Raw genomic sequence first — 22,798 nt, 5'->3', positions numbered from 1 at the left:
AACTCCTATTAGGTTCACATTTCACATAATCATTACAAAGCCAATCTAGGCTCAACCATTTATGTTCCAATATCACATAACATCTATATAAATATAATTACCAATCACTTCATCAAAATAAGACATGCTTCATAATTAGGTAATAGTTTAAAATCAATAGATTCATCTGTAAAGTCATTTTACTCAATTCAAGCTATCCATAATAGTGCATAAAGTACAATGATTGACACAATGAAAGACATTATCGATGACTAATTGTCATTAATTAACCTCTAATCATGATTAGGGCCTTCTATTTTCCTTAAGCATGATTAACTATAACTAGCCCCAAAACTCATTTTCATTAGTTTATTTAACTTCTATTAAGGATATAAATCATTGTTAGCTACTCCTATTAATTTAAACTTGATTATTTAACATTAGGGTTAACTTTAAACCGTACCCTTCCTTAAGGTCATTTAATGCTGCCAACAACCAAAACCTTGATATAGAATCATTGAACAACTCCCATAGACTTCATTGAAGTCACTAAAGTGGCTATAACTTAAGCATAACTTTAGAAAGTACTTCCCTATCAGTAAAACTAGAAAAGAGACACAAAAAGAGGAGGAGAAAGAAAAAATAAGGCTTACCCCATGATTTATTAATTTCAAACCACTCCAAAATGCCTCCTATGTGAAATCCTAGCAAAGCACTACTCAAAACCTCATATTCTCATTTAAGGATTTCTCCCTTCTACCAACCCAAGCTACAGGATTGGGATTTAAATTTCACAATGTTTGCCATGATGGATGGCCCAAAATGGGCAATATCACTTAAACCCAAGAATCTAGGCCCCAAAATAGCTCATTAGCCTCTCTAACACCTTGTTAAGTCCCCTATATGGTCCATTGTCCAATAAATCCAAATGGCTATCCTAACTCTATAATTAACTTCTAATCACCCTAATTAACTAATTAAATCTCTTAATTAATTAATTTAACCATGGAATTAAAATTTTGGGATGTTACCCTTTACAAACTAAAAAGTGGTTCTTGAAACTTGAGAAAATATGATGAACTTGTGCAAATAACAAATAATTTTTCATCTGCTACATTTTTTTATAATAATATTTAAATATGTTTAATTAATAAGGATATAGTTGAAAAAATAAGATCTTTTAGCAAATAAAGAAACATAATAATTTTCTTAATCTACATAAAAAAAATGTCTCAAACACTTTACAAAAAGGATCGGAGATTTTAGGATTTATTTAAGCATGAATTTGAGTGTTTGTTGATTGTACGAGATATAGAGTAATTATTTGAAATAGACACTTACTTTGGGATTGAGAGTGCTCTGATTATAAATAAATTGGTCTCTAAGTAGAATAAATTATTACCAATAGGAAATAATTGAGATGGTCTTTTTATTTATTTAAGAAATACAAGCATTCTAAGTCCTTTTACAACATGATATTCCAAATTCAAATCTTGATTGCTAATTTCATGCACCAGTTGTTTTTAAATAAATGATAATTAAATATATGTACTTAATTTTGACATGCTCAATTTAAGAACATGCAAAGTCCATTAGTTAGTCATGTAATTGACAAATTCAAATAAGTCAACTGACGATATTTTTATCAGTACTATATCATACTTGTCACAGTCAATGCACTTTGAATGCGTTGCATGACAATAATAAGTAGTTTTGTTCTGTACATTGGCATTGGCGATAGCTTTGCAATTTATATCCGCTTTCAATTTATTTTCTGGCACTACTTAAAAAAAAAAAAATTTACATCGAATGTAACTAGAACCAATATAAAAAGTTCACTTTCTACACGAACTATTTCTACACGAGTTCTAGAACTAATATAAAATGTCAATTTTAACTAGTGTAAAAAGTTTTTCTGTTCAAAAAAAAATAGTGTAAAAAGTTTTTTGTTTTTTTTTATAGTAGTAGTGCAGTCTTCTCAAATATAGTCAATCACGTGTTCATACTCAAGCAAAAAAAAAAAATGAATTGATATGCACAAACATGTACAAAATCAAGTAGAAGAATCAAAGTTTAACAAGACATATATATAGGATCATAAAATACATTTATATAATTCTCTATATAGGCAAATTTATCGAGCACTGATTGTAGTAGTTGAAACAGTGTTTATTGAAGCCTCTCTAGATGTTGAATACTCTGAATGCTCTTTATTAGAATCGAATAAGAATGCAGGCTTTCGAGGTGAGGGAATGGTTACTTCATTTCCAAGCATGAAAACAACTTCCAACATGGATGGCCTATAGAAAGCACTTTCTTGAACACACAAGAGCCCAATTTGTACACACCTTAGGGCTACATCAAGAGGATATGATTCACCAAGTGTTGAATCCACTATTTCCAAGGGCCTTCCTTCTCTCCACATGTCCCATACCTACAAATTAAACACAATTAATTATAAGAAAAATGGGATCAAGTTCGACAAAGAAAATTCCAAGGCTTTCAAGGTTTAAATGAGAGGACATGGAAAAGATGAACCATTGTTCAAATTTCTTTCCCTACTGTAGGTTAATTTCTTAGTCTTACCTGTCCAATCAAATTTAGGGTTTCTTTTTCTTTATCGCAGTCTGTATTCCTCTTGCCACTAATAATCTCTAATAATAGAATACCAAAGCTGAAAACATCAGATTTTGTTGAATACTGTCCTACCATTGCATATTCTGGAGCCATATAACCACTGCATGCAATAAAAAAAAATAGTTACAACATTGTTGTAAAACTCAATCATTTTTAGAATATATGAAACATTTTGTTCTTACTATGTCCCAACAATTCGTCTAGTTTTTGCTTGGATTTGGTTCTCTCCAAATATTCTAGCCATGCCAAAATCTGAAATTTTGGGATTCATTGTTGCATCTAAGAGAACATTGCTAGGCTTAAGGTCTCTATGGATTATTTTTAGTCTTGAATCTTGATGGAGATAGAGAAGACCACGAGCAATTCCAAATATAATATGGAAACGTATGTCCCAATCTAATGACATTCTTTGATTGCCATCTGCAGTAAAACACAAAAACTATAAGATTTGTTTATTTATGTACGAAATGATGTTTTAATTAATATATATCTGATCTTATCAAGCTAACTAGTACCACATTGAAATTACATACAACTCTTATAATTTTGGGAAAAAAAAATCAAGTAAAAAGGTATCTCAATATTTATTGGTTACACATGAATAGTTATGCCATTGATGCATGTTCAACACGAATACTTTGAGCCATTTCAATGTACTGGCTCAATGCATTTACTTAGTTTTTTGAAGAATATTTGACAAATCATATGTATATATGTATGCTCATATTTGATGAATCGACAAATTAAGAATGTATTTTTTTGAGGTATGCAAGTTAATAGTGCGTGATATTTGAAGTTATGCAATATTAGTTTAGAGAAATAGGAGGAGAATAATGAAACATACCAAAGAGAAATAAGTTCAAGCTTTTGTTGGGAAGGTACTCATAGATCAACATCCTTTCTTCTTTATGAATGCAATATCCAAGCAACTTCACAAGATTCCTATGTTGCAGTTTGGCAATTAGTTTGATTTCATTCTTGAACTCTTGAGTCCCTTGTCCAGAATCTTGGGACAATCTTTTCACTGCTATCTCTTGTCCATTAACTAATATTCCCTGAGATATCAAAGTACTTACATGATTTTCAAATATATAATCTAAAATTATACCTAACAAGGTAATAGATGAAAAGTCCTACATCTAATAATTAAAAAAATTAGAAATATGTAAATATTAGAATATGTCTAATCAAATGATTTAAGCTATTTTGTAAAGTAAACAATCCTTAAGTACACTTAATTAATACAAAAAACTTGAATCGGTATTAGAGCTAGTCGATCTGGGACAAAAAACTAAGGAAAAAATGAAAATAAAAAATAATGAAAGATGAAGAAGAAAAAAGAGATTTAAATAATAGACAGAGAATAATTAAAAAGCACTAGATCTGAAGCCTATGAAATTAAAAAAAGTATGAGCACATACAAGAATAAGAAAAGACAATATAGGAGAGGACACTCAATGCAAAAACTTGATACAAGGTCCCTATTATGGTCCTATTCATTGGTGTGATTGTTAATTGATTTTCTTTTATTTTAGGAAAATGACATTTAGATCCAAAAAATAAAAGATTCGTTTAATAACAGTTAGGAGATTATCTAAAATTTATAGTTGAAATAAGTTGCCAATATCAATCTAGACATTCGTGAATGTGAGAATCTTAATCGCAAATAAAATATTTAACTCTCACAGATCACTTATAATGATTGCAAGTGAGACTTCTAATTAAGATGCTCATTTCAACTGGGAACTATATATATCATTAACCCTTTATTTTAAACAAGTGTGTTGTTTTGTTTTGTTTTGGTTTTTTTTTTTTAATTCACTCATGGTTAAAAAAATAGTTGTTTTCCCACGCAAAAGCACATGGTCAACCCCATTTATATATAAACATCGCAGACAGCCAATTGCATAGTAAGGAGATTCTTGGACATTTCACTTACCTTGTACACAGAACCAAATCCACCTTGCCCTAATTGATTCTCATCTGAGAAATTGTTTGTTGCAGCCATTATGCTTTTGATGCTGAAAAATGGTAAGCTTGTTTGCTCTCTGTTTTCACCATTCTGCTCTTCTGTTGGGGAATTGAATTTCAATTCTTGTTCGATTGTTTCATCTGGAATTTGCAAAAACAAGAGGGTGAAATAATTTTAAAAAATATAGAACAAGTAATATCATGAAAAGACAAACATGTATATTCTTTATGACCCTAAAACGTCACGACCAGTGCTTTAAAAATTAGATTGTTAAATCACTATGCCAGAATAAGCTTGGTTGTTCTCTATTTTCGCACAATGCTCCTCCTGCATTTTTGCTATTTTAGTTAAGGAAAAATTAACCTATAATAAGTTCTTATAGTTTCTCTCACTTTTGAATTAAATCCATAGAGTATATTTTATTTTAATTAAGGCCTTACAGTTTGGTCCTTTAGATATGTTAATCCCTCGAATTTTAAAACAAAAATTCAAGTATTTCAATCTCTAGGGATTAATAAATCTTAAAGGTCAAACTTAAAAAGTTTGATTAAAGTAAAATAAACTACATGAACCTAATTTAAAATTAAAAAAGATTAGAAAGATCTAAAGATTAATTTTTCATAAAGTTAATCATCATATACTTTTGAGTAGAAAATATAATAATAACCATATATATCCTTAACAAAGTGTAACTTTTGTTAGATCCATTCGATTGGTGATGGGAAATAAAGAGGCAAAATGGAATTCTTAGGTGTATCAGAGCCGACATCTAAATCAATGATAGCCTTATAAAGCCAAGTAGTGCATTACTTTCGTCCATAAATAATCTTCAACATTGATTAATAATGACAAGTAGACATAAGACGTTTAGACATCTAACATCTACACACGTACGAAACCTGGACAACTGGCAATAACTTGTCCAAATGCTGACCACACAAAATAATAGAACTCAACAAATATAACAACTTGTATTTCCTATCATAGCTGTCCTCCTCATTAGACTATAGTCAGCTAACAATACATGGTCGAATGCAATGAACTTTGGCAATTTCCTTAATGTCACCAATGCTATAGAGACTATTTTTTAACTTGTTTTGGAATAAAATGAGTCGATGACTCACAACTTGTGAACAATACAAATCCCTCTCTTTCTCTCTCCATATATATATATATATATATATATAGTTGACGCTGAAGAGCATCTTCTCACTGTCTATTTTAATTAGGAATAATAAGTCTCGTTCACTGAACGATAATTCATGGCTGGTAACAACAAGCAACAACAAAAAAGACGATGAAAAGCATTGAAGAAGATTAGAAGAAACAATGTGGAAGACGAGCCAAACGAGAATATATAACGAAGGACAACGATTGGAGAAACATATCATATATATGTATGTATATTGTGTATAGGGAGTTCAGAGTCTGATAAATTAATGAAAGGCGTTAATACTAAGCAATAGAACATCCAAATTACAAACTATAAGACATCAAGAAAAGGAAGTGAAATACGCACCTCTTGATATTTTGTTACGAAAACAGCACACAGATAAGACAGTCAAAATAGAAATCAATGCGACACAAGCCACTGCAAGTCCCAGTCTCTCTGACATAGCAAGTGATCCTTTTGATTTCCTGGTATATTTTGCTGAGAAAAATAGGAAGAAAGAAAGACTTAAAGTGATCATTAAAGAAAATCAAAAAACAGAGGAAATTAAAGCGTACATATATATAAAGAAAATTAAAATAAAGAAAAGGATTGCAAGGACGTACCAAGTTCAATAGAATCAACCCGAACAAATATGTCTTGCCCTTCATGACTTAATATCTGTGTGTCGATCAAAGTCCCATGCCACGTCAAGCATCCCCTTCCACCATTTCTCACATCTGCAGAAGCATAAGCACTACAAGAACAGTTTCTCAAGCACTCTTTTTCACATTCTTCCAAACTCGTGATCTCCATATTAGCATTCGCTATAGATGTATCAGGAATCTTCACATTTTCAACTCTAACAAATCCTTCTCCATTATTCCCACACAACGATGGTCCTTTCTTCCTCACACAACCTTCTGTTGCATCAGTATGTTGATACCAGTTCGTTGGATTCTTAGGTTCAAACCCAGGTAAGCAAGAACACTTGAAATTTGCATAGTTAAGAGGATCACAATTGCTGTTAGCACCACAGGTTCCATAGTTGTCACAATCCACTTCTGGCCCAGAATAGTATCGATTCCATTGTTTCTTATTAAAATCCCATAGGAAAGCTTGAAAGAATCCAGATTGAATAACCCCCACACGCAATATGACCTTTTTGTCAAAGGAGTGAAATACAACCCCAATCTCATTATCATCATCAGTAATAGCAACGTTAAAATAAGTGGTCATTGCTCGTTTCATAAATGGGATTCCTATGAACATTTCGCCATTGAAGGAACCTGCTCGCCACCAAGGTGCGTCATTGTTGTACAGGAATAACTGAGATTTCCCACTTGTATTAAACCTGATAGAAAAGTTTCCTGATCCAGGATCATCATCTGTCTTCCATGACCGCAAGAACCAGCTCTGACCAGTTCTTTTGTTGACTCCCAATTTGGCAAATGGAAGCAACGTATCAGTGGGATGATCAAAGCTCTGCCATAAAACAGTCTTGGAGTGATTGTCAGTCAAAACAAAATTACCTGAATCTGTGAGTTGAGCCATGGCTACTGTATTTGGAACAGTGACAGAAACATTCGTTGACCAGATGGGTTTGTCGGAGTGATTGTGATGGAGAATTAGGTTTCCATCAGAGCTGATGGAGAGAATTCCTGAGGTGTCATTCATGGGATCGTCTCTGTTTGCAACCCAAACGACAGTGCGCTCTTGCAAATTATAGTACCAAATTCCAACATAGCGATAGCTCGATTTGCCTGGAGTGAAGAACCCAAGAGCAAAAATGTTTTCTTTAGAAATCAGAAGCTCACCATCGCTTATGGGTTTGTCAATTGTTATGGTGTCAGACAACAAAGCTGCACAAAACAAGAAGCAGTGATGGATTGTAACAGACAAAATAACTATCGTCCCATTTGCTATCTTCATTATCTCGTGACTTGTCTCATAGATAATAAATTGATGAAGGCATACAAGATTTCAGTTCAAAGAAGTGATTAGAACTGCCAGTGCTGATATAAATTTGGTCTTGCGACCAGCAATGATTATTCTGAAGTAGGAAAGCAAGGAAGATAACTGTAGCAACCAGTGTTGTACACACATTATAAAAGACAAATTAAATGATGAATGAGTAGATAAGTCTGGACAATATATCAGCCAGTATAAAATTCCATGCCTGATGAGCTGTTGGCCAATAAGTTATTTGTTTTGCTGGAGTATGGAAACTTCAATTGACTTTTGAGGTATCAGGTCGCGGCCAGCGGAAGAATAGGAAACACGCGGAAGCGGGGGCATAACCGAACCAGTTGCTCATTAGTAAAGATGAGCACTGCTGAGAGCTTATTATTGTTTAGACCGTTAAAATTTAATATGGATATCCCAGATTTACACCTTTTTCTTTTTATTTTATTTTTAAAAATACTTTACCGGATACAAAATTTAAAATAAAGATAATATTTTAATTGTCAATTTTTCAAAAAAAATAATGTTATTTAAAAATGCACCTGTTGAAAATTGTAAATTTGGATCATGAAAATTAGATCTGCATAATTCAAAGGCAATGAACTCTCAGTGCTCATATATATGATAAACACTGAAACTAGTGTTGGGCTGTAACAATGAGGGGCCAAAATTAAAAAGTACATATGCTATAAAAAAATTTTGTGATTTTTGGATGGTTGGAAATATATAATATCTATATAATATTCCCCCTTTCATTCTATTTTATAAGATATTTTTGGATGTGATTTGATGTTCTAAAATGTAAGACATTTTTTTAAAAAATAAAATTTTATTAATAATGATTATTTCAATATTATCCATTGTTAGGAAACAAGAGAGAGAACAAATAGGCAAGAGCAATGGAATGACACTATATCTTAACTCAAAATCTCAAAGTTTAAGCTTATCATATTCCTCTAGTCCTATTTATAAAATAAATAAATATATTTGTTTTGGTCCCATTTATAAAGTTTACCTTTTTGCCTTGATTAAATATTGAGAACGTTATTAAATACTATAATATTTATCTTATAAAAAAATATGACAATATTTTATTTAAAATTATATATTTAATAGGAGTAAATTTAAAAACTTGTTAAATTTTTGAATATAATTAATAAGGTTTAAAATTTGTCTTAGCTTTACAGTAAAAATGCTGGGAATGACTTATTAATAAAACTAGAGAAAGTGTATTTGCTATTAATTAAGTCTTACATTGACTTAATTCCACTTACACCTGAACAAACTAATATCTCTCATTATTTTATTTCTTAAATAAACGTTATTCCCTCTCTCGTGTTAATGAAGATTATTTCTCGAAGTTTATAAGAAATTAAAATTTTAAACTGTATTTAATAAAATTTATTTATATATATAATTTTGCTGAAAAATACTTTAATTGTGATGAAGGAATTACTATGAAATTTTAAGAAATGTGGACCGTTATTCCTACCGTAGTGCCCCACCTATCACGCCTGCTTGAAATTAATTAGAATGTAGTAAACGATTTTTCAACTTTCACGTCTTCCCTCGAAGTGATACATTTTAATACTCTCTTCGTTTTAAATTATAATATATTTTTAAAAAATATTTAATATTTTAAAATATAAAACGTCGAAAAAATTAAAGTTTTATTAAATAAATTTATTTTAATATTATCTTTTTTTATAATTAATTTTTAACTTTTTAATATATTAAATAATAAATATTTTTACAAAATTTATATTTTTATTTTAAAAAAAATAAAATTATTAAATATATTTAATAAAATTTATTAATACATAAAATTTTATTTAAAAATATTTTATGATTTCAAGGAAGGTTCTAGCCTTAAATAATTCTTTTAATGTGGATGATAAAACAATTATTCTTGAATTCAACATGGATGGATCAGATTCTACAGTGATAAGACTACATTCTCTGCACATTCATTGAATGATGTCAGCTGCTCAAAAATTCTTCCCATACCTAATCTTGTAATTATGTTAAGCTAACGATCCTAAATGTTACACATGACAAGCACTCTCTCATGTGCACTGAATATGTAGTTTTTCTACCTAAATTCAATGCATGCATATGTAATATTCATTTTCCGTCTTGATCATCCATATCTGATATGGATCTTAATTCAACAATTTGAATCGTGTTGGATATTTTCGATTCTAATAATCTCATCCAAAAATGATTAGAATTTAGAATAGAAACATTCTTGTGACCATTAATTCTAAAAATAATTACTCCCTCCATTCAAAAATATAAGACATTTTTAACCAAATCTCACTCTTAATAAAGCAGTTATATACTTTCAAACTAATCAAATCTTTTTATATTTATCCCTATTAAACACCCTACAATAAATATAAAGTCATTATCAATAGAGGCACTTTTAAAAAAAAAAATGATACACCTTAAAAGACTAAAAATGTCTTATATTTTTTTAACATCCAACTCCTTAAAAAATACTTTATATTTTTTAATGAAGTGAGTAATTCTTAAATGACTCACATCAAACATAAGTGATATTCCAAAGAGATACATATAACATGCTCAATTGTCTGCTTTGGTATGAACCTTGCAGGGGTGGATGCAGAGGTGGGGGAGAAATTAAAAAAATATATAAAAACAAATATTATTTAATATTAAATGGTAAATGATACTCTCTCCATCTCAAATTATGAGAAACTTTTAAATAAAATTACACATACTAATAAAAATTATTAAATATACTTTATAACCTTATTTTTTAAAACAAAAATACAAATATTTAAAATACCCTTTATTTGATACTCAATTTGTTAAAAAAATATTAAGAAGAGAGAACAGACATATATGAAAAAGATAATATTGAAAAAAAATATCATTTATGAAATCTTATTTTTATTAAAGTATCTTATATTTTGGGACGTTAAATTTTTTTAAAAATATCTTATAATTTAATATAAAAGTAGTATCATACAAATATTTATAATTTATATAGATACCGTGCACACTAGTATATAACTTGTTGATGCTTTGTGAGGTTGTGTGAACAATCAGACAATTGAGGATTCCTGCTTGAAATGGTCTGATGATTTGTCCTTGAAGGGTTACTGGTAAACTAACTGATTCTTTTTCCACCTTACTAAGCCATTAGTTTCCAATTAAAGACATTTAATTATTGAAAGATCACTTGGAGACGACTTCATTTCCCAAGTGGATACTACCTGGTTTCCACAAGTTGTTTACCTAAAATTCACAGCTTACTCTGTTATTTCAATAATTCAATTGTAAGAAAAAGAAAAATTTATTTTAATTTCGCAAGTTCTTAATGGACTACTAAAATCGTGCACAATCACTTGCGATCTGCAGGGTCGAATCCAAAGCACACTTCAATGATCCTTCAAAAAAAAATTTTGAACTATTACTTGTTAAAATAAACAAAGAAAAAAAATACTCCCTCTAATCCAAAATATAAGTATTTCCTCTTAGTTAATATTGGTTCAAAACAAAAGCAACCTAATACATGTAAAAAAAATCCCTTTTACCCGTTATATTTATTAATCTAGATGTTTATATGAATATATCTTTTACTCATCATAGAATGCATTAATAATTCAGAGTAGGAATAAAAAGGGAAAACAATATATAACTTTATGAGAATGAAGACTTTATTGATATGCAGATTTTTTTCAAAAACTGCTTATATTTTGAACTAGATGAAATATTAAAATAGATTTTGGCCTTCCATCATTTCATGTTTTATTTTTAATTTGTCCCCCATTCATTAGTTCCTGGATTCTTTATCCCTACCTATGAATTTTAGGTGAACCACATGGAAAAACCAAGTAATTCACTTGGAAATGGAGTTATCTCCTGGCAGAAGTTTTAATGAAATTTCAATAATTAGATGTTTTGTGTTGAAATTAATGGCTTGATAGGATTATTAATTGTCATTTTTTTCAAATTAATAACCATTAGAAGATCCAAGATATTTTGTAGTGTCGGATTTACTCAGATGACTGATTGTCAAATGTGAGAATTTGAAATTTGACAAATTGAGTCTCAAAACATCAGATCTCTGGTGCAAATTAAAGCAATAAATTCAAGTTTTCCGTTGGGTGAAAAGCGTTTAATTTACCGCAATCAACATCACCCAACACTGTTGGAAACATAATGACATTATAATTTTATAATATTTACAGTTGTGGAGAATGACTACACAACAGTAAGTCATGATTTAATTTAAGAAAAAGGGTTAGTGGTATGAAATTTCAAAGTTTGATTCCATCTTCTCTCCTTTGTCGGTGTGTGAGTGGTGGCATAACTGTTCATAATTTGTCTCACCAACCCCCTAGTCAACAGATCAAAAGGGTTTTGTTGGTTTCTGGTGAACTTTTATCTTAAATATTATCAATCTAACACAACATGATATTCCTTGAAACCACGTTATATAAAATATTTTTTAGAAGTTTTATTTAATTTAAAATATAAAATATATAATTTTTATAATTATTTTCTTAACAATACTCCTATTTCATATATCATTTTTTTTTGAAAAATGATATTCTCTTCACTTCAATTAATAAGACATTTTTAAAAAAAATTAATATCTTTAAATATAAGACACTTTGACAAATTAATTATGCTTTTTTTATATTACATTTTCTATATATTCTCTCTATTTAATATTCTTTCATAAATGAAGTATTAAATGAAGAGAATTTTTAAAAAATTTATTTTTATTTAGAAAAATTAAAGTTGTAAAGTGTATTTAATAAGCTTTATTGATATATGCAATTTATCTAAAAATGTCTTACAAAATTGGGATGAAGGAAGTATATTAAAATTTCAATTGATATTATCAATATTATTAATAAGGTATAATTGGAAAAAAATATAAAATATTTTAAGAAATTAAAGTTTTAACTAAATTTTTTTAAAAGCATAAATTAGTTATTAATACTCTATATTTTGACCAGGATGAGTACATGGGAATATGGTACAATGCCAAGGTCAAGGAGAAAAATCCTGACAGTTATTCCAGTTACATATTATGGGAATATGGTACAAGTATATCCCAAAGCTTATTGTTATTATTGTTTGGGTTGCAAATTGGGAATCCACTTATATTGTACTTCACAATTGGTAAGCTTGTATTTTTCTTCTAAGTTATATGGTCTACAAACTCAGCCAGATCAGTAAGAAGACAAATTAAAGACTAACTTGGTTAATTTATAGTGATATAAAGGTGTAAATCTACCTACAAAGTATTCTAGGAGTAGTTACTTACATCCTTAATTAATTCAAGTAAAGTGAAATTTGACTCAGAAATCCTAAAATGTGCGCAAAAATCCTCAATCCTTAATGGAGACCAAATATTTATTAAGGGTTGTTGGTCCACCTTCTATGCCACGTGTGAATGGGGTTGTAGAAAATACTATGATATAATCGTGTCGCCTATGTATCAATCTTAAAAGACAGTGCAAAAATTCTCAATTGTCCATTGATCGTGAATATAAAAAAATATTGATGCTTGAAAAAACACAATTATTAGTCTATATAGTTTTATCGTGTTTTGTTATTAATTCTTATATTTTGTTTTTGTTACTCTAAGTCCCTATAGTTTTTTTCAATTGTAACATTAGTCTGTATTTAAATATGCCTAGAGGGATGATTATGTGTACTAGTAGAATTAAATTATCTGATGTGTAATTAATGATGTTAAATTGAATATTAAAACAAAAAAAAGACAGAGCAGTTACAAAATCCAAAGTAATAAAGATATCAACTGGAATAAACTCTGGAATAAACTTAAGACTACACTCGATACTACACAAAAACAAGATAAATTAGAATATCAACATTTACCAAAAAAATAAGTAATGGCTTCAAAATAAGAAAATTAAAATAAAATAGAGTATCTTGTTGTAGTGAACAAAACTATAGCAGAGGTTAAGAGATGAGTTCCTCCATTTGACATGCAGTGAAAGATGTTAGTTGCACATCATATAGTTTAATACTATTAACACTACATCATCATTTCTCTCATCATATTTAAAAATAGAGGAACTAATATTATAAATGAAAGAAACTATAGGGATCTGGAGCAACAAAAAAAGTACAAAAACTAATAACAAAACACAATAAAACTATAAGAATTAATAGTTATGTTTTTCTTTATATATATATATATATTATAGTAGAAGGAGTAGGCTCCCTTGAGTCTGGAGATTATCTTATTTGACTCGAAGTACAAATGCAAAAATATATGCATGTGTTCAAATTCATTCTAATTGGCAGAAATTAATTCTAGGTACAACATTTTATTTTGTCACACATCATGGTCACAAACATTCAAAACCTGGTTGGAAGCTACAATAATTAAATATTCTAAAATAGTAATGCTCAGTGTTTTTAACCCCGAACTGGCCCTGATGGTCAGACTGTCACCTAAAGAAGAAACTCATTTGGTTCAACCATTTGGCTCACTGTGACATTTGACCTAAATTAGCCCACTTTAACTGAAGCAGTTCTTGAAGACTTGGAGAGTAACTCAGGCCGAACTCAATACAGTTGAACTATTTTGACCCATTTTTATTTAAATATTATTTTTTATTTAATTATGTCATTGATTCGATCATCAGTCTAACTTGTTAAACCGTGAGACTTTTGGTTCATCATCTGGTCAGTTAATGCTAAAAAGGAAGCTGTTGTATCAACTAGTGTTGTTGTTGTTATATAAGACAAATTAAATGATGAATATGCGGATAAGTTTGGACAATATATCGGTTCGCCAGAAATTCCTTGCAAGAGCATCTTCCCAGCAAGAAGTTTTAAGTGAATTTTGACTTTTTGAAGTATCAGGTCGCAGCAACCGGAATGATTAGAAATTGGTGGTATCTAGTGAATCATTTTTCAACTCATAAGTCTGCCACCAAAGAGATTGATCTCGTTTTCTGATTATAAAGTTTAATAAGAACCACTTTAAATTCAACAAGGGTGGGTCAGGTTAATTAGTGATCAACATGAAATTTGGGCTGTTGAGTGAACGGTTTTGTATTGATGACACAGACATATACTATTTAAGCCTCATATAATCAATTTTCCTCCATTTTATATTATGCTCGGAGAAGAAAGAATTCGAATTTGGATTTGAACAAAATCAACTATTTGAAAACATAAAATTTTATGAATTTCGATTTTTGATCCAAATACAAGCAATTTTTTTTATTACAATTTCATTAGAATTTTAAATATCTTTTTTTATCAACAGAATTTATAATATCCAATCTACCCTAATTATTTCAAATATCAACCATTCTCTTTCATACCCTCCAACATGTAAACAAGTCACACATGGAGGGTGTGAATTTTTATATACTATCTTAAAAAAGATTTTAAGTACATAGATTTTAAATGTGAAATTTTAAATGTAAAATTCTAATTTAAATTTATCTATTCAAGCGCCATGTAAAGATGAATGAAAAACTCAAAGCAAGCAATACTGTAACAAAATCTTCAACATAGAAAAGGATTTAGCGAGATCAAAAACATTAAAATATATGAAATTTTCAATTGCTTTAAATATACAAAACTCTTTCTTTTTTCCTTTTAAACATTTGTAAATTACACAAGTTGATACAAAATCAAGGAGGCCATAATCTAAGTATAACAAGACCTAGGTCCAAAAATACATTTCTACTATCTTCCAGAATAACTCATGTTTATCGAGCACTGATTGTAGTAGTAGTAACATTGTTTACCGAAGGATCTCCAGATGCTGAAGATTCTGGAAACTCTGTGTTAGAATTGAATAGGAATGCAGGCCTTCGAGGCAAGGGAAGGGAAACTTCATTGCCAAGCATGAAAATTACTTCTGACATGGAAGGCCTATAAGAGGCTTTTTCTTGCACACACAAGAGCCCAATATGTATACATCGTAATGCTATGTCAATTGGATAATCTTCTCCAAGTAATGAATCAACTATTTCCAAGGATTTTTCTTCTCTCCACATCTCCCATACCTACAAATTAATGCAATATCATTTAATTTGATTAATTGGGAAAAGAATAAAAGACCCACCAAAACTCTGCAAGCCATTTATAAAGCTTCTAAATTAAATGACAGGAAATGGAAAAGATCAATGGTTGTGTGTGATTTTATTCTCTTTTAGCTTTAGTCTTACTTGTCCAATTAAATTTAAGGGTTCCCTTCCTTTATCGTGGTCTGTATTTCTTTTGCCGCTGATAATCTCTAACAATAGAATACCGAAGCTGAAAACATCAGACTTTGTTGAATATTGTCCTTCCATTGCATATTCTGGAGACATGTAACCACTGTAATAGGAAAAATAGTTATAATATAAGATTGTTATTGTGAAAGTCAAGTAATGATTTTATTAAAAGTATGTGCAAGAGTTTTGTTCTTACTATGTCCCAACAATTCTTCGTGTTCTTGCTTGGATTTGATCCTCCTCAAATATTCTAGCCATGCCAAAATCTGAAATTTTGGGATTCATTGCAACATCTAAAAGGACATTGCTAGCTTTAAGGTCCCTATGAATTATTTTCAGCCTCGAATTTGATGAAGGTAGAGAATACCTCGAGCAATTCCAATGATGATATGAAAACGTGTATCCCAATCTAATGATGACCTTCTATTCCTATCTATAATAACCTCAATCAATAACTTCTTAACATGGACAATGTTGGAAACGTTATCTTATATGATAAACACGTAGTAATTAAATAGGGAAATCTTGTTTTGAAGGGCCAAATTAAAGACAGATTTTAATTATATTAAGGGCCAAATGTAAGATCCCTAAAATTGAGCAAACAATCGCAAAATCGGCGAGAAAAGAGAAGGAGAAGGACACGTACCAAAGAGAAAGAAGTCCAAGCTTTTATTGGGTAGGTATTCATATATCAACATTCTTTCTCTTTTATGAATGCAATAACCAAGCAACTTTACAAGATTCCTGTGTTGTAGTTTTCCAATTACTTTGATTTCATTCTTGAACTCTTGAGTCCCTTGTCTAGAACCTTGAGACAATCTTTTCACTGCTATCTCTTGTCCATTAACTAATAAGCCCTGAAACACACAAGCTAGCTAACGCATCATACACCATTTCACTAAACTATCTGCATTCAACATTTGAAAATAAAGCATTCCAACTATTGGCTTCAACATTTTACTGAATTATTATTTCACATACATCCCAACAAAATTGAATTAAAATTTAGGGTTAAATGGCATTTTTTGCCCATTAACTATTGGCTTAGAATCGTCTATTACATATGGTGCAATTTTCCCCTTCAATATTTGAAAATAATGTGGTAAGCACCTTGTCACTAAGAGTTAACTTTGACTATTAGTTGATATAGAAAATTACAGAAAATGACCTCAAAAATTATATGAACCCATAAAATTTCAAATAAATATCTTATGAAAAAAAAATTAATATCGATTAAATCCCTAAAATAATGTGATAATTTATAAGTCTTCCTCTGAAATTTATAATTCATCCTTGAAAAGTTTATAGCTAGTGTGAAAAACCCATTTGGTTTCATAATTTAGGATACTGAGTTGGTATTAATTTTTTATAAAGTACATATGTGTAATTTTTTGAGTCATTTTCTATTATTTTTGAAGTCTATTTCTATAATTTTTAAGTTAATTAACTGTTAAAATTAATTTTTTTTAATGGCAAGGTGCTCAAGGCACCATTTTTAAATACTAAAGGGGGAAATTGCACCGCCACATGTAAGTTTATGATACTGAATATTCCTAATGAGAGAATAGTTGAGGAATGAAAATGCCTTTTAATTTTAATCAAGGGAAGTAATTCCCAGTCTAGTGCATACTAAGGGAGTTTTAAACGTTTCACCTACCTTGTACACAGATCCAAATCCACCTTGCCCCAGTCGATTCTCATCCGAGAATTTTTGTGTTGCAATCATTATTGTTTTAATACTGAAAAATGGCAAGCTTGGTTGTGCTCTATTTTCACCATGGTCCTCCTCTTCTGTTGGGGAATCTATTTTCATTTGTTCTTCAGTTATTTCACCGCCTAGGCCTAAAAAAAAATGAGAGGGTAGAATAACACTAAGAAAATTTGAATAATACTAACAAGAGAACAAAAACATACTCTAAAACCAGTGTTTTCAAAATCAGATAAAGGTTTGATGTATTTTCACTTTTGTTTGTATGAGTTTCTTGTTTAGTAATATACTCCATTTTCTTTTAAAAAAATCAGATAAAAAAGTTAGCCACACCTAAAGCTAGCTAGATGGTAAGGATAGACTAGGATGTGAATAAATAAAAAGGTTTTAACTTCCTATATAACAAATATAAAATAAAATAAAATCAAGTCATTGAATCACATTGAAGAGTAGTTCACATGACAATAGTTCAATGAAGAGTTGAATATTGAGATACAATTTTTAAAACGTAATTTAAAAAATGTTAGTTCATATACTTCAGGGACCTGCCCACGTTATGCCTAGTGCAGGTAATTGCCCCCATTAGCCAAGAGAAAATTATGCAAGATGACCCTAAAAATTTTAATTGTCCCCTTTAAAAAATTTCAATTGCCCCCGTCATCCCAAGAATATTCACTTGTCTCCTTAAAATTTTTTACTTATTTCACCAAAAATTTTATAACTTAAAATCTTATCTATGTACTATATCTTAAATAGGAATAGTATTAAATAATGTTTTCAAAATCAAACTGAATATTGAACTAAAAAGGTCAGCAGTTTACAATTCATATGTTCCATCCGGGTTGGACTAATAGTTGAATCGGTGACGTAATAATTAAATTAAAAAAATTATATATATATACACACATATATATAATAATCTAAATATAAGAAATAAATATGAAATTTCTAGTTAGCTTAAAAATAAAACCAAATAGTTTATGTTTATTATGATTTAACAAGCCATATGATATAACATAATATCAAATAATTAAAAAGTCATCATTTTCTTAAAAAATTAAAAAGAAAAAGGGTATTTTTTGAATAGTCTAATTTTTAAAAACTGGACCCGATTCCTGGCTTGATCTCAATTCCTGATTCGATCGCTAGTCCAAAGTGGCCCAGCTCCTTAGATAGTCTTTTCGACTTAACCAAGCCGTTAGTTTGACTAGTCAATGGTTCGACCAGTCTGACCATCTAATTCAACTGATCTAATTATTTGATTTTTTAATCATTGGTTAAAATAGAAAAGTCATAATTTAAAAAAATATTTTTTTATGGAAAATTTTATCACAAATTAATTCTCTTCTATACAAAAGACATATATATTTAATTTAATAAAAATAAAAAACATGAAACTAATAGACAAAAAAAGTTTTTTATATAAAGATAATTTTTTATGCATTTTTTTATTATTTAATTTTATTAAATTATACCTTTAATATAATTTCATAAGTAATTAAATATATATATTTATATATTTTAATAAAATATTAGTATTTATTTTAAGTAAATTATGCCCTACTGACGTATTTTTCTGGATCCGTCACTAATAGAGTTCATATGTTATATACATATACATACACAAATACAAAGATAAGTTTCGTGGGTTTAAAGGGAAATAGCAACGCGTAGTGGCTTAATGACAAATATGGGCCTTGTGAAATCCAAATACCAGAAAGATCACACTAATTAATCATTCATTATTTTTCCACTAATTTCCCTAAATTCACTTTATATATATATATATATATATATATTAATATTAGGTAATTTGAATGATAGAGCACAATGGCGTCTTGCAATCCATGTAGCCGACCCACCTAGTGGGATAAAGGCTTGTTGTTGTTGTTGTAGGTAATTTGAGCTAAGTCTAATAGACTAGTCCGAATGAGCTAAAAAATTCTCTGGCTAACTTAAGAGTTTAAATTTATTTTTTTTTTACTTTAAACTTATTTGAGTCACCTAAATAAGCTTGAAAACATTCAAGCCCAAACTCAAATGGCTTAGTTTGAATACTCAAATTTTTTTATTATTAAAAAAAATAAAATTAAAATTAGATAAAAATTAAAAATCTTAATTTTTTAAAATAAAGACTAAAAAATAAAAAAATATTTAACAATTTGAGTATTCGGGCTAATCTAAAAGCTTGAGGTGTTAGGTTCAGGCTTAGTTTTATAGACTCTTTTATGTTAAGTTCAATTCAAATAAGTCCAGTCTATCCCAATTATGGGCTCTCTATATATATTGTGAATCCCTTTTGTTGAAACCATAATTTGTCCTAGAAAAATAAAGAAATGAAGTAGACAGGCACCTCTTGTTTTCCTCATCCAAAAGCAATACGCATACAAGGCAATCAGAAGAACAATCACAACAACAGTAGCCACTGGAATTCCCACCATCCCAAGCTTAGAAAGTTTTGCTTTTGATTTCTTGGCATAATTTGCTGACAAAAGTGGCAACAAGAAGATCTTTATTAGGACAAATCAAAATCCAAAACAGTAAAAAAAAAAAAAAAGCTAACAATAAGGAAAAGTCATATACATATATACACACCTAATTCAACAGCATCAACACGAACATATAAATCATGTCCTTCCTCACTCAGTACCATTGTGTCCATCAAAGTCCCATGCCAAGCTAAGCATCCACTTCCTCCATTTCTGACATCTGAAGCAGCATAGGCATTACAAGAACAGTTTCTCAAGCATTCTCGTTCACATTCATCCATGCTCAAACCCTTCTTAACATTCGCTATGGAAGTATCTGGAATCTTCACACTTTCTACTTTAATGAATCCTTCTCCATTCCCACACATGGATGGTCCTTTCGTCCTCACACAACCCTCTGAAGCATCGTTATTATTCCAATTTGTTGGGTTTTTAGGTTCAAACCCAGGTAGGCAAAAGCACTTGTTGTATGCATAGTTAAAAGAGTCACACTTACTGTTAGCTCCACAAGTTCCATAGGTTTCACAATTGATTTCTGGATACGATCCGTATAGCTTCCAATCATTCTTATCGTACTCCCATTTATGTGTTTGCATGTAGCCTGTCGGAGTAACCCCCAACCGGAAGATGGCGGTGTGGTCGACGGCATGAAACATGATTCCTGCCTCATTGTCATTGTCTGTAACAGTGAGGTTGAAAGCATATGACATTTCTCGTCTCATAGATGGCAACCCCACAAGTATTTCGCCATTGAAGAACCCACCTCGCCACAGTGGAACGTTTTTATTGTAAAGAAAAACCTGATCTTTCCCTGATGTGTTGAACCTAAGTGAGATGCTTCCTGTTCCAGGATCATCTTCTGACTTCCATGACTGCAACAACCAGCTCTCACCAGTTCTTTTGTTGAAACCCAGTTTGGCGTATGGAAGAAGAGTGTCAGTGGGATGATCAAAGCTTTGCCACAACAAAGTTTTGGAGTCATTCTGAATCTGCAGAACAAGATTACCTATATCAGAGAGTTGAGCCATAACTGTTGAACTTGGAAGAGCAGTGACAGAAACATTCGTGGACCAGATGAAGAACTTGTCGGAGTTGTGATGACGGAGGATGAGATTTCCATCTGGGTTGATTGAGAGAACTCCAGAAGTGTCATTGATGGGATTGTCTCTGTTCGCGACCCAAACGACAGTTTGCTCTGGCAAGTTATAGTACCAGATTCCTACATAGCGAAAGCTAGATTTGCCTGGAGAGAAGAACCCAAGAGCGAACTTTCTTCCTTTGGAAATAAGAAGCTCACCATCACTAATGGGTTTGCCAATGGTTATGGCATCAGAAGCTGATGAGCGAAACAAGAAGCCGTGAAAGAATAATATAATAAATATGAAGATCAGCCTGAAAACTATCTTATTTATCAGAACTGATGCCATCACTAATAATGATATAAAAAGTGTAGCTGATGGTATTGCTCCTTGTATATAAGGTAATGATATGAAAGCTGTTGAGTTTCCCCCTATACACGCCTAATATTCTTTATTAAAAAAAAGTTATAAATAATGATTTTTTTTAAAGAATAACTTGGAATTTACTTTATGATTAAAAAATTGACAAGTAAAAGGTTATGTAAATTATTGACAATAACGTACTTGTCACATTTACTCGTACTATTTCAAGTTACCTTTAAAAAATAACATATAATTAAGAATTCTCTAATTGACAAGTTCATGTCCAGATTTAAAAACTAACATACAAAATTGAAGTTTACATGTAAGAGGCCAATGGTAAAAAATGTTAGCCATTTAAGACTTCAAATAATATATAGAGAAAATGTTATTTAATTAGGGTCTATAAGCAAGATAATGACAATTTGAGCCTAAAGAATTCTGAAATTTTTCAATAAGCTGGCTGGACTGCAGTGAAAATATTTTGCAAGGTTAAATGAAGAAAATACCACTTGTATGAGTAAAAACTAAATGCAACATGTGACAACCAGATCTTGGCTTATCCACATTTTTGTTAATTAGAGAACTATTACATGTTAATTTTTAAAGGTAACTTGAAATTGTACAAATAAATGTAATATGTGACAACCAGATATTGATTTAACTTTTATTTGTTATTTTTTCGAGTGACTTGAAATTTATTTTATGATTACAAAAATAACAAAGTAAAAAGTTATGGAAATTATCGGCAATAACGTATTCGAGTTTTACAAGTTAATCTTTAGTAGTTACTAGTCACATTTACTCGTACAATTTCAAGTTACCTTTAAAAACTAACAAATAACAATATTCTCTAATTGACAAGTACGTTCAGATTTATACAAGTCAATTTCTAGTTGTCACATGTCTCGATTATTTATACAATTTTAAGTTTTCTTTAAAAATTAACATGCAAGCATGCGTACAGATTTTAACAAGTTAATCTCTAGTTGTCAAATCTGCACATTTATTCATATCAAGGGTATTTTTGATATTTAACTTTGAAACATATTTTCACTGCAATCCAACTAGCCTTGCAAAAGAAATTCAATTTTTTTAAAACCCAAAATACCATTATCTTATTTTCTAGTGGCCCTCAATGACATTGTCCCTAATATATATATATATATATATATATTGGAAATGCATTTAATCGTCAGTGTATATA

General features: G+C 30.1%; 1 protein-coding gene across 1 annotated transcript; it reads right to left on the bottom strand.

Annotated features, from left to right (window-relative positions):
- Window positions 1-2,037: 2,037 nt before the first annotated feature.
- LOC129286378 (G-type lectin S-receptor-like serine/threonine-protein kinase RKS1) lies at window positions 2,038-21,321 on the bottom strand. The gene is given in 15 exon segments (XM_054922346.1): window positions 2,038-2,413; window positions 2,566-2,716; window positions 2,799-3,036; window positions 3,461-3,671; window positions 4,556-4,728; window positions 6,108-6,239; window positions 6,365-7,714; window positions 15,457-15,745; window positions 15,908-16,058; window positions 16,152-16,305; window positions 16,308-16,388; window positions 16,602-16,812; window positions 17,613-17,797; window positions 20,017-20,148; window positions 20,259-21,321. Coding segments are annotated over 15 exon segments (4,680 nt in total). The 5' UTR covers window positions 21,181-21,321; the 3' UTR covers window positions 2,038-2,113.
- Between the last annotated feature and the right edge of the window lie 1,477 nt (window positions 21,322-22,798).

This window comes from Prosopis cineraria, unplaced genomic scaffold (genome assembly GCF_029017545.1).
Source record: "Prosopis cineraria cultivar Desert tree isolate PC_DT_omini unplaced genomic scaffold, ASM2901754v1 PC11, whole genome shotgun sequence".
NCBI lineage: Eukaryota > Viridiplantae > Streptophyta > Magnoliopsida > Fabales > Fabaceae > Prosopis > Prosopis cineraria.
This window is presented reverse-complemented; position numbering and strand designations above follow the sequence as displayed.